This window comes from Poecilia mexicana, unplaced genomic scaffold (assembly GCF_051168715.1).
Source record: "Poecilia mexicana isolate PSO_F unplaced genomic scaffold, ASM5116871v1 scaffold_15, whole genome shotgun sequence".
NCBI classification, from domain to species: domain Eukaryota; kingdom Metazoa; phylum Chordata; class Actinopteri; order Cyprinodontiformes; family Poeciliidae; genus Poecilia; species Poecilia mexicana.
The window spans coordinates 4,870,632-4,883,429 of NW_028263384.1; the positions used below are offsets into that span (position 1 = coordinate 4,870,632).

General features: G+C 36.5%; 1 protein-coding gene across 1 annotated transcript; it reads left to right on the top strand.

Annotated features, from left to right (window-relative positions):
* Nucleotides 1–2,123: 2,123 nt before the first annotated feature.
* On the top strand, nucleotides 2,124–10,568 carry lhb (luteinizing hormone subunit beta). Its single transcript, XM_088012916.1, has 3 exons — nucleotides 2,124–2,517; nucleotides 5,824–5,945; nucleotides 10,057–10,568. The coding sequence occupies exons 1-3, from the start codon at nucleotides 2,430–2,432 to the stop codon at nucleotides 10,288–10,290; spliced, it is 444 nt and encodes a 147-aa protein (XP_087869042.1). The 5' UTR covers nucleotides 2,124–2,429; the 3' UTR covers nucleotides 10,291–10,568.
* The last annotated feature ends 2,230 nt before the right edge of the window (nucleotides 10,569–12,798 follow it).

Here is a 12,798-nt window from a genome sequence, read left to right on the forward strand (position 1 = left end):
TCCGATACGTCACGTTCGTATCGGACGTGACGTATCGGAGCTCTGCTCCTGTTATTGTTCACTTACAAATCTGTTATATTTTCTGTAATTTTAATAAACAACTACTAGTTAATGCTTATTTGATTGCATCTTTGGTCGATTCAAGGTGTTCATAAAAACTTAAACAATATTAGATGTTTAGGAATAAATGTGTATTTCATATAAATGTAAAACGTGCATTTGAATCCTGAACAATAAAATAACGTTTTCTCTCTCGATCTACTTTTCCATTTGTTACATAAAATCCTAAACACAAAAAATGACAAAAATCTTTATTTCATATTCCTATTTTAAATATGAAAATAATAGCTCTGTAAAATCTAGTGAAAACAGAAAATCTGTATTTTTTCATTCACCCGCATAGACATTCTTTTTTTGTAATAAAGACTAACCTCAGGCGGAAAGTTTAAAGAACTTAAATAACACATTACCCGTGTAATGTGTTATTTAAAACCAATTCCAAACGCACTCATCCTGTCAGGACGCTCTAAACAAGAGGATCAAAATCTAAAGTTGACAAAGCCAAACGGGAAGCATGTCAGGGCGATCGTTTCAAGATAAAAGAGGATTAACTCGCCAGGTGATTAACCATTGCCATTACTGTCTACATCCTGTTCTTTTCCAACATAACATCATTTCATATCGCAGCGAAAGTAGCAGTTGTGTAATGTTTTTAAAGTTTATGAAATTATGATTATGAATACTATAACTATGTGTGCAGTATCATAAAATCAATTTATCTCATGCACGTTTGTTATAAAATGTGATCAGGGTAAACTGGAACGGAAAATTTGAATTCCCCATAGCGGGAGAATTCAAATTTCACCCACGCGAACCCGGTTCGCGTGGGTGAAAATTAGGAAAACCTAATCGCTACCCTATAAGGGACAAAAATCGGCATATTGTCTCCAACAGATCAATAAACGCCGTTAAGAGGGCAATGTTTGTGCCATAGTAGTTAGTGGACCTACGTTCCTTTGAAGCATTCCTACTTAAGCTTAGGTACGGATATGCCAGACGACAGTTTCATAAATTTTATTTTGAAAGAAACTGATTTTGAAAAAAGATATATTTTGCCTATTTTCTTATTTTGTTATGTTGTTTAAGAGACTTATTTTCATTTTAAGGTAAGGTAAGGTGAGGTAAGGTAAGGTAAGTTAATTTTATTTATATAGCACATTTTCAGCAACAAGGCAATTCAAAGTGCTGTACATTAATTAAAAGGAAATACAAACAAAATAACAAACCATAGGAAAGACAAAAAATAAGAAAGAGAGCTAAATCCTTTTCTGGGCTAAAAGTAATATAAACTAAGCGGTGATGTTCCTGTTAAGTATTTCTAGATTCTAAGTTCGTAGTTATTCTAATTGTAATTCTGATTCCATTTCCATTATTATCTGATTCCAGAAATGGAATCAGATAATAATATTGATCTAAATAGGGTGTACTCCACAATTTCTAATATTACTAATAAACTAAAATGATCCTTTTAGTTCTTAAAATAGCAAGATCTCCACGTAGCTTTATATTTTTGGTCCGCCTGATGATTTTTAAAGATTAAATGATTCATGTTTGGATCAGCTACTTATTTCTTAAGTACCCTTTTTACCAAATATTTTACTCTTACTTAAGTAGTTTCTTGGATGGATACTTTTTACTTTTATTTGAGTAAAATTATGTTGAACTTATTTTTTTTGGGAACTCTACCCACTTTTTCAATTAAACTGCTGAAATAAATCAACTTCTCAATGACATAAAAAATTTTAAATGCTTATCTGGTATAAAAAGCCAAACTCTTGTTAGTTTTACTAAATGTATAGCTTGGCGTCATGTTGTTTCATATCGACATCAGGTTGAACTGAAGCCTTAGGGGCTCTGCTATAGTCCTAGTGACCTTGAGTGAGGCCCAGCTCTTAATCCTGATACTTGGTGTACCAGGATGTAGAAATGATTCAATGAGAGGTTGATCCCTGGGATGAACAAAGATTTTAAAAACATTTCGTCCTTGTACCAAAATCAGGAAATCAGAGTTGATCCAATAAGCTCATCTCTGCTGTATAAAATCAGAACAGGATCGTTTTCCCCATCACACTGCCTGAAGACACCCAGGAGGTAAGTCTGTGCTGCTATTCTTAGCTGGGCGATTTACATTAATGTCTATTAATTCTCAATGTGAAGAAGTGGCAAAAAGAGAATGCCAAGTTAAATTTTATGATGAGGTATGGACTTTGTTTTAAATTATTTGTACATCTGTTACTAAACCAGTACTTCCAGAAAGTAAAAGGTCAAAAATATACATTAATATTTTACTAAGACATTGTTTAATACATAAAATGAGATGGTGAAAACATTAAAAAATAAATCCTCACTTTGTTTTTTCTTTCAGGATAATGGCTCAGGATAAGAGAGTGAAGTTCTCACTGACGGTGTGTTTGTTTCTGGGAGCCTCTTTATTCATTTGTTCCCTGGCCCCAACAGGTAATCTTTAATTATAATTATAATACTTTAATTATAATACTAGTTTTATACAACAAGAACATTATAATGACTTATATTTCAACAAATTATTTAGCTAAATTATGATTTTTTAATAGCAGGTAGAACACAAAATGTTTTATGACGTTTAGGTTTCTGACGTTTAGATTAAGACACTATAAGAGAATAAGTGATGGATATAGCCTTCAAAAATGTACATATCTCTGTTAAAATGCTAGATTTTTATGACGTAAGAAATTAGTTCCAAACTTTTTCTACATGCAATGAGACACATATCCTGTACAATTCAACTGAAAAACAAACACATTTGGAATAATAACAAAAAAAAATCATAATCAATCAATCAAATTTTATTTGTATAGCACATTTTAGCAATAAGTCATTTCAAAGTTCTTTACGTCATTAAAACACAAAAAACTCAAAGTCATGCAACATGTAATCAACAATCAAAAGATTACATATAGTCAAGTACCATCATTAAATTTTTTAATTGATTATGTTTCAAAGGCAACTCTAAACAGGTGGGTTTCTAGTCTAGATTTAAAGGCACTCAGTGTTTCAGCAGTTTTGCAGTTTTCTGGAAGTTTGTTCAAGATTTGTGGTGCATAGAAGCTGAATGCTGCTTCTCCATGTTTGGTTCTGGTTCTGGGGATGCAGAGCAGTACCAGAACAAGAAGACCTGAGAGGTCTGGAAGGTTGATACAACAATAGCAGATCTTTAATGTATTGTGGTACTAAACCGTTCAGTGATTTATAAACTAACAATATTTTAAAGTCTATTCTCTGAGATACAGGGAACCAGTGTAAGGACTTTAGAGCTGGAATAATGTGCTCTATCTTCCTCGTTTTAGTGAGAGCGCTAGCAGCAGCTTTCTGTATGAGCTGCAGCTGTCAGACATAAATATCTTGCAACATTTTCACACCCTTAGACTAACGTCTTTTCAACAACTTTTATTCATTTCCAACATTCAGTCTTGTTTTATGGAAGTCTATCATCCTCCTATGTCTAGATAATATTTGTTCACTCTACCAAAGTTTTCCAAATCTCTCAGACAATAAGGCTATTTGTCCACATTCAAATTCAAAATTATTGAAGTGGAGGACCCATGTTCAATGCAATAATGATGATGGTTTAATGATGACATATAAAATACAAAAATCAAGGCAGCACAGGTGAGCAGAAGGCTAGGAGCTCAGAACTAGTAGCAATTGAAATAACAAAAATCAGGCACTGGGGACACACAGGCTGACACGACAAATGACAGTATGGGACCCGACAAGGAGCAGAGAACACAGGTGGGATTAAATACACAGCTGGGAGCAATCAAGGGGTAGACGGGACAACAGAGAGACTCAACTGAACACAGAAACCTAAATTAATACACAGAAAAACCAAATCCTTACAGTATTCCCCCTCCAAGGCCGGTTCCCCAAAACAGAAAAATCCAAAAACACAAAACAACCCAACCATGGTGGGTGGAAGGGCACTGAACGGGGGGCCAAAGTTCAAGACAAAACACAAGGAAAACAAAACAAAATAAACTCAGTCTCAAATAAGTGGGTCAGGGTGGGGCCTACCGCAAGGAGTCTGGTGGGCGGCGATGAAGGAGGCGGACCCATGGAAGCGGGTCCGGAGGATGGCAGTGGTGCAGGAGGCATACTCACAGAGGTGGGGCCAGAGGCGGCGCAGGAGGAGGACCCATGGAGGAGCTCGGGCCTTGGAAGGCAGTCTGAAAACCGGCTGGAACCGGCAGAGGGCTCCGAGGGGCCGATGGGAGGAGCCAGGGAGTCACTGGAAGGAGCCATGGAGTCACTGGGAGAAGGGGCGGAGAACCCACTTACTGGGGCGGCAGGTGATACTACTTCAGCATGGGACACTGAGACCTTCACTGCAAGAGATATGGAAGCTGGAGCAGATGAAGACGAGGAGGGTGTGGGTGTGGTGGATTGTTTTTTTCTGAACGAATGAGTCGTAGAGCTCAAAAACTGTTTCTAACATACAAGAGTAATTTTTAAACTGTTCACAGAGTAGACAAAAATCCTCTTCTGAAACTAAATAAAAAATGATGTTCTGATGGACCATCATTTTTGAAACATCAGTGGGAGCCATCATAGTGATTGTTGAAGGGGTGAAGTAGTCCTGTTGAGGGGTGAGCAACACGTTCTTCAATTGATCATAATCTGATCAATCTGATTATAATAACCAATAATCAAGGGGTTAATTCTCCAGCAGTGGAGAAGGCAAGATCTCAACATCCTCATATAAATCCTTCTGGGCCTACTCCAACTGCTGCTGGATTCACCTCTCTCAGTCTGTATCCATGTCTAGTCCTTACAGACTGCGATCCTCACCTCTGTTTGGTTGGGTCCTTCTGTGATGAAGTGCGTTTGTAGAATGGGGAGGACTCAGGTTCAATGCAATAATGATGATGGTTTTAATGATGACATACAAAACACAAAAATCCAGGCAGCTCTGACTGAAGACACAGTTTTTCTAAGACAGTTTAGGACATTCCAGAACTTTGAATTCCCTTTCATAAAGTTATTCTTTTGTTGATTTGCATACAACTCACTAGAACCAAAAACTGACCGGCTTCATCATGATCTAATGTTACACAGTGGGTAACACTCATTGGGTGTTGTGATCTGTTTGTTATTGTTGTTTTGTTTGCTTGTTTGTTTGTTTTTTGTCAAACACACCTTTGTGCGTTGTCATCAGACTGTCTCATTCTCCCTGAAGATTTTGTATATTTATGCAGGGCTGGTCTTCTTTGGATAAAAGGATTAACGTGGTCACATGGAGAATTCAGGTTACTGTAACATGTAGGAAAATCCCACCAGGACAGCTGAAGTTAAATTCTGGTCAATCAGATTCACTATGATGATGGATGTTACTGTGAATTCAAAAGACCGAAGATAAAGACAACAATACATTTGTTAACATTAACTGCAATGTATTATAAATCTAAATGAGAAAAAAAAAACACTTAAAGTTCAACTTTAGATTTATTTTTAAATCTAATGAGAAGATGGTTTGAAATTATTAATAAGTAAAATCTCCAGAAAAATTAAACTTCAAAAAACTAGTCATAAAGATTCTCATTGCATTTGGAGGAATGTTCAAGGTGGCCACAACATTCCTGGGTATTCTGAAATGAAGATTTCTAGAACAGTCATTACATACACTTTTAATGTCATGTAATATCATTAATGTAATGTCATGTTTAATGCCAAAAGCACAAACAGGAATCTGTGATGAGTGAGTGAGTGTGACCTTTTTTCTGTTAGCAGCAGCCTTCCAGCTTCCACGCTGCCAGCTCATCAACCAGACAATATCTCTAGAGAAGAGAGGCTGCTCTCGCTGCCACAGAGTGGAAACGACCATCTGCAGTGGACACTGCACCACCAAGGTGGGTGGTGGCGTTCAAAACAAAAACCTGGAAATCAAGGCCATGCAGAGACCTTTGGAGAGGTAGGGGCTCAAAGTTAAAAAGGGGCTCACTGAACAAGATTTTAAAACACCAACACAAATATAGCAATAACCCATAAGAATTTAATATTTAATCAGCTCATACTGTATCTTTGTCGTCATGTGGGGGCAATGCAAAGCAAATGTAGTATATTTTCCCCAACAGGTGTAATATTGCTGTTTCCGCTGCTGACAGAGCTGGAGGGCTGTGTTGATCTCAGACTGTAGCTGTTAAACAGACCAGAGGAGAAAAGGTCACTGGTTATGAAGTTATGAAATAAGCAAATTTCCTGCCATTTTACTAAATAAGCCCTAATAATATCTATTTAACCTCTATAACAACTTGACTGCATATTGTTCTAAAGATCAAAAAAGCTCAAAGGGGTTAATTCTACATCATTTTTTGATGTTAGCACCTCTGAGATCTAGAATTGTAAGGCTGAGAGATATCAAGGCAAAGAAAACTCAGTAGCTGCTGGTAGGGGCCATTCAGGGGCCCTCCAGACATTCAGGCACCCCTATAAATGGTTGAATAGAGCTAAGCCTGTAGCATTCATTTATTGAGAATGACAATGTTATTACATTTTTATTAAATGTCATTCAACAGGGAGAAAAAAAGTACATTTAGAATTTAATTAGGATGTTTACTTTGTAAAAGTTTAAAGAATCATCTTGATAGTTTGATTGTTGTGTTACCATAGCTACAATATGGTGTAATCTTTGTGCTTGAGTTGGGTTTGTTCACAAATACATCAGAGCAAATAATAACCAATAATCAGTGATGGATTTTAAACTCAGTCAATTAACCTGGGCCCCCTCTCACAGAATTCACTAAATCTATATTTAAACACTGTTAGTGATGCTGAGGTTCTTAGTAGGGGGAGACTGGGGAGCCTAAATCATGATTCTGTCTAAGGCCCCATATTACCTTGGGCCGGCGCTGCATGAACAGCAGCTGCGATGCGCATCTCTGGAATTGACCTGGAGTACCCCGGTACTCCCTATGCAGTTGCCAATGCTTTGGGGATATTTTGATTTCTTGAATTGTGGCATGTTTGGCTTTAGCTGCGGTTCAGATTATTTGTACAGTATTTTCGCTGATGGTTGTGATATTTTGTGAACTCCAAATGCCATGAGCCCAATATTCCTTTAACAGTTGAGGTTCTGCAATACAAATTTACAGCCGTTCTCCTCCAGCCCAGATCCCGTCAGCAGCGGCTTTAACCTGCCTGGTAGTAATGTTAAGGTGAAGCAGAGAGCGAACAGTGAGCAGGTGGTACCGGGGCTTTTAGGTGCGTCGCGGTGACAGTTGCTGTACCGTTTCTTTACATCAGGATGTCTGATATAAAGACTGTCGGTGGGACCGACAAAGGTTACCTGTAGGGAACTGGATATTTAGTCCAGCACTGCGACAGCCTGATAAAATTAAAGTTAGAAGTTTTGGTAACACTTTATTTGAAGGGGGGTGAATAAGACTGTCATGGCACTTTCATAAACATGACATAACACCTGTCATGAACATGAATAAGCCTTCATGAATATTTATGACTGTTGTCATAAAGCATCATTCGGTAAATTATGACACTTTTAATACAAAGTTAACATTATTCAAAATGTCTTTGTTAACCAATAATGTCAATATTGGTTTATTGACATTAACCAATAAATCATTACTGATTAAACTTTACCTTTAATAACATAAAGTTACCTAATTTTTAAAATGCAATCAGTAATACTTTTATAACAAATTTATATCAGTAATGATGTCAAACAAATGTTAATAAATGTCTTCCCTTGCAACCAACTGGCAAAAAAAGTGGTAATTCATGCTTTTACATGACACACATTACCCTCTATTAAAATGTCAAGTCATATTCAATATTTTAAATAATTTTCATATTAAATAATATAACATTTTCTCCAATAGCTTCCATATTATGTGCCACATTGATTAGAAATAAGTATGTATTTGTTGTTCTCAACTGTATTTATGAGGCACATTTTACCATTTACCATTTTACCTTTTTTTATTTTTGTTACCTATTTTTTTTAGTTTAAATTTAGTATTTCTCTTCAATAGCTTCTAGGTCTTGTTACCTATTAGGTCAAAATCAGTGTGAAATTGAATAGATGCTTAAAACAGATAAATGTGTCAAAACTTTCTGTAACTGAACAGAAACAAATCTGAAGTTATCTTTGAACCTAAAGAGGAACAATCTAGAATTATAGATCGAGAGTTGTAGATCTATATCTAGTGATGGACTCTGACAATACATTAAAGATCTGCTGTTGTTGTACCAACCTTCCAGACCCCTCAGGTTCTAGTTCTGGTTCTGCTCTGCATCCCCAGAACCAGAACCAAACAAGGAGAAGCAGCATGCAGCTTCTATGCACCACAAATCGAACAAACTTCCAGAAAACTGTAAAAGAACTGAAACTGACTTCTTTTAAATCTCAACTAAAAACCCACCAGTTTAGAGTTGGATTTGAAATGTTATCAATTTACAAATTTAATGTCTTAATGTTATGTTTTTATTGTTGATTATTTGTTACATGACACATAACTTTGTGTTTTTTGATTATGTAAAGCACTTTCAGCAGCCTTGCTGCTGAATTGTGCTATAAAAATGAAATTTGATTGATTGCCAGTGGGTCACATGTGAGCTATTAAACACCAATCATATTTTTATAAATATAAAATAATGTAAAAAAGAAAAAAAAAAGAAAAAACACAACAAAAAAACAAAACAAAAACAAAACAAAAAAAACATCTAAAATGGGGGGAAATGAGTGTACCTCATCTGTACAGACTGGTAGAACACTTTCACACTGATTTTGACTCAATAGGTCTCTTGACCTGGAAGCTATCGAAGATAAATACTACATGTAAACTAAAAAAAATAGGTAACAAAAATAAAAATTTAGTCAAAATGGAATAAAAATGCATGTGCCTCATATATACAGTTTAGTACAACAATTACACATTGATTTCTAGTCAATGTGGCACAAAATATGGAAGCTATTGAAGAAAACATTATATTATTTAATATTACAATTATTTAAAATATTGAATATAACTTGACATTTTATTAGAGGGTAGTCTGTGTCATGTAAAAGCATGAATTACCACTTTTTTGCCAGTTGGTCACAAGGCAAAACATTTATTAACATTTGTTTATAAATTCAGTTCATTTTTCCATTTGTTTGACAGGAGTGTTTGGTTCGGAAATTTGTTGACAGTCTCTAAGTGAACCTCTGAGTGATGAGGACGGAGCTAGAGAACGGCTGGCCGAAATTAGCATTCATAAATCGGATCAACCTTGAGCTAAATGCTGCTTGCTCAGCGGATAGTGGAATATCCAATATCCAACTCAAAGCTAATCTGGATAAAGTTTGATTTGGATTGTGGCTTGTAAAGATGACACCGAGAGAGTGCGCAAGACGTAAACGCCCCACAACTTCTGACGCAGGGATGTTTGTTCCAAAGCTCTATTGGCCAATAGTAGAGGAGCTGGACATACAAGACGAAACAAAATATTTTCTTTTTTTGATGAAAGCGCATTTTTAGGGGAAATGAAAAAGAAAATATATACATTTCTTGATGGAAACTCATGTGTAAGGACAAGGAAAAACTAAATATATATTTATGGTTTTATTTCTTATTATGTCAGTTTTGGTCCTACATAGATTATGACCCAAATCTTAAAATAATTGAAATGAGGCTTTTACAAATGAAGGGCAGAACGCTAGGTAATGATTAAAAGAGGAGCAAAGGAGAATGATTTAGATTAGAGGTGCTTGCCAACAGCTGATTGTGTCTTTCAGGCCATGCTGCTGTGAAGCCTCTTCTCTGCTGCCTGGAAATCAAGCTGTTAGCATGTCAGGACCATCATGAGACTGTCATAGAGAAACAGTGTTCAGTCAGAAAGATTTTTTAATTGGTTTGAGTTGACTTCATAAACTGGGACATCACTTCCACCAACTTTCCATGACCCATTTTTGAAAATCTCAGTGTAGCACAAGAACCTGTTTTTCCATTTGCTTGTTTCCAGGATCCCAACAGGAAGATACTGTTTAGCAAAGCATATCAGCATGTGTGCACATATGGGGAATTGTACTACAAGACATTTGAGTTTTCTGACTGTTTGCCTGGAGTTGACCCTGTCGTCACCTACCCAGTTGCGTTGAGGTGCCACTGTGGCGGCTGTGCCATGGCAACGTCTGACTGCACCTTCGAGAGCCTGCAGCCTGACATCTGCATCAATTACATCCCATTTTACCACTAATCTTGCGCAATAAATGCCTACGCTTGTGCATATAATTTATATGTTGTTTAGAGGAGAAACAGCAGATTGCAGAGAAATAAATTAAAGAAAAACCATTTCAAACTAAAAGTTAAATAGGAAAACTATGCAATAGTTGTAGACTTATAAGTACATGCAAGCAACTATTCCAGCATAAAATAAATATCAACTTCAGCCCAATGATTCCAGTTTTTTTTTTTTTTGTTTGGAGGAAAAAAAACACAGTGTAAAATGTTATCATTTCAAATAAACAATTACAACAGCATTGCATTGTTGCATTATTTGACAAAGTTGAAATTTAACTCACTCTGCAAAATATGAATAAATTTATACAATGTAAGTATAAGTTACATTGTATAAGCCCTTTTATCAATGGATGATGATCACGAAACATAAGATTTAGACCTGGTTCCAGTTTGAAACAGCTAGATCTACTACCTCTCAGCATTTCGGAGCTGTCCAACAACTAACAAGGCTGAAAGTCCATTTTTCACTTCGTTTGCAAACAAAAATAAAGCGTTTTTGGTCTCATGGCATATTCTCTCTTGAAACATAAGATTCATACCTGATACCAGTTTAAAACAGCCAGATCAACTGCTTCTCAGCATTTCGGAGCTACCAAACATCTAAAAAGGCTAAGTGTTTGACAGCATAGAGAGTTGACAATTGACAGAAGGTCCATTTTTCAGTTATTTCACTGACATAAAGCTGTTTTGGCCTCTTGACATTTGCTCCATTGAAATATAAGTTTTAGAAATGATTCCAGTTTAAAACAGCCAGATCTACTGATTCTCAGCATTTCAGATCTATCCAACATCTAATAGGGCTGAAAATTGAACGTAGGCTGCGAATTCACAGAAAGAACATTTATCATGTCTGTCGCTGAGATAAAGCTTTTTTGGCCTTTTAGCATGTTCTCTCTTGAAACATAAGAATTAGACCTGTTTCCAGTTTGAAAAAGCCATATCTAATGCTTCTCAGCATTTCGGAGCTGTCCAAAAACTAACAAGACTGAATATTGAATGTAGAGATGCAAAATCACAAAAAGTCCATTTTTAACTTCTTTCGCTAAGATAAAGCGTTTTTGGCTTCTGGCTTACTGATGACTTGAAAATTGAGCATTAGACCTAATTCCAGCTTAATACAGCTACATCTACTGCTGCTCAGCTTTTCGGAGCTGTCCAACAACTAAGAAAACTGAAAATTGAATGTAGTGCTGCAAATTCACAAATAGTCCATTTTTGACTTCTTTCGCTGAGATAAAGCGTTTTTGGCTTCTGGCTTACTGATGACTTGAAACTTGAGCATTCGACCTAATTCCAGCTTACTACAGCTACATCTACTGCTGCTCAGCTTTTCGGAGCTGTCCAACAACTAAGAAAGCTGAAAATTGAATGTAGTGCTGCAAATTCACAAATAATCCATTTTTGACTTCTTTCGCTGAGATAAAGCGTTTTTGGCTTCTGGCTTACTGATGACTTGAAACTTGAGCATTAGACCTAATTCCAGCTTAATACAGCTACATCTACTGCTGCTCAGCTTTTCGGAGCTGTCCAACAACTAAGAAAGCTGAAAATTGAATGTAGTGCTGCAAATTCACAAATAGTCCATTTTTGACTTCTTTCGCTGAGACAAAGCGTTTTTGGCTTCTGGCTTACTGATGACTTGAAACTTGAGCATTAGACCTAATTCCAGCTTAAGACAACTACATCTACTGCTGCTCAGCTTTTCGGAGCTGTCCAACATCTAAGAAAGCTGAAAATTGAATGTAGTGATACACATTCACAAATAGTCCATTTTTGACTTCTTTCGCTGAGATAAAGCGTTTTTGGCTTCTGGCTTACTGATGACTTGAAACTTGAGCATTAGACGTAATTCCAGCTTAATACAGCTACATCTACTGCTGCTCAGCTTTTCGGAGCTGTCCAACAACTAAGAAAGCTGAAAATTGAATGTAGTGATACACATTCACAAATAGTCCATTTTTGACTTCTTTCGCTGAGATAAAGCGTTTTTGGCTTCTGGCTTACTGATGACTTGAAACTTGAGCATTAGACTTAATTCCAGCTTAATACATCTACATCTACTGATGCTCAGCTTTTCGGAGCTGTCCAACAACTAAGAAAGCTGAAAATTGAATGTAGTGCTGCAAATTCACAAATAGTCCATTTTTGACTTCTTTCGCTGAGACAAAGAGTTTTTGGCTTCTGGCTTACTGATGACTTGAAACTTGAGCATTAGACCTAATTCCAGCTTAAGACAGCTACATCTACTGCTGCTCAGCTTTTCGGAGCTGTCCAACATCTAAGAAAGCTGAAAATTGAATGTAGTGATACACATTCACAAATAGTCCATTTTTGACTTCTTTCGCTGAGATAAAGCGTTTTTGGCTTCTGGCTTACTGATGACTTGAAACTTGAGCATTAGACCTAATTCCAGCTTAATACAGCTACATCTACTGCTGCTCAGCTTTTCGGAGCTGTCCAACAA

What these genes read in the sequence shown, in the direction of transcription:
- lhb (XM_088012916.1), top strand. Translation starts at nt 2,430, where the DNA reads ATGGCTCAGGATAAGAGAGTGAAGTTCTCACTGACGGTGTGTTTGTTT. An exon ending in TTGTTCCCTGGCCCCAACAG is followed by an intron (nt 2,518 to 5,823) that starts GTAATCTTTAAT and finishes TTTTTCTGTTAG; the next exon opens with CAGCAGCCTTCCAGCTTCCA. An exon ending in GTGGACACTGCACCACCAAG is followed by an intron (nt 5,946 to 10,056) that starts GTGGGTGGTGGC and finishes GCTTGTTTCCAG; the next exon opens with GATCCCAACAGGAAGATACT.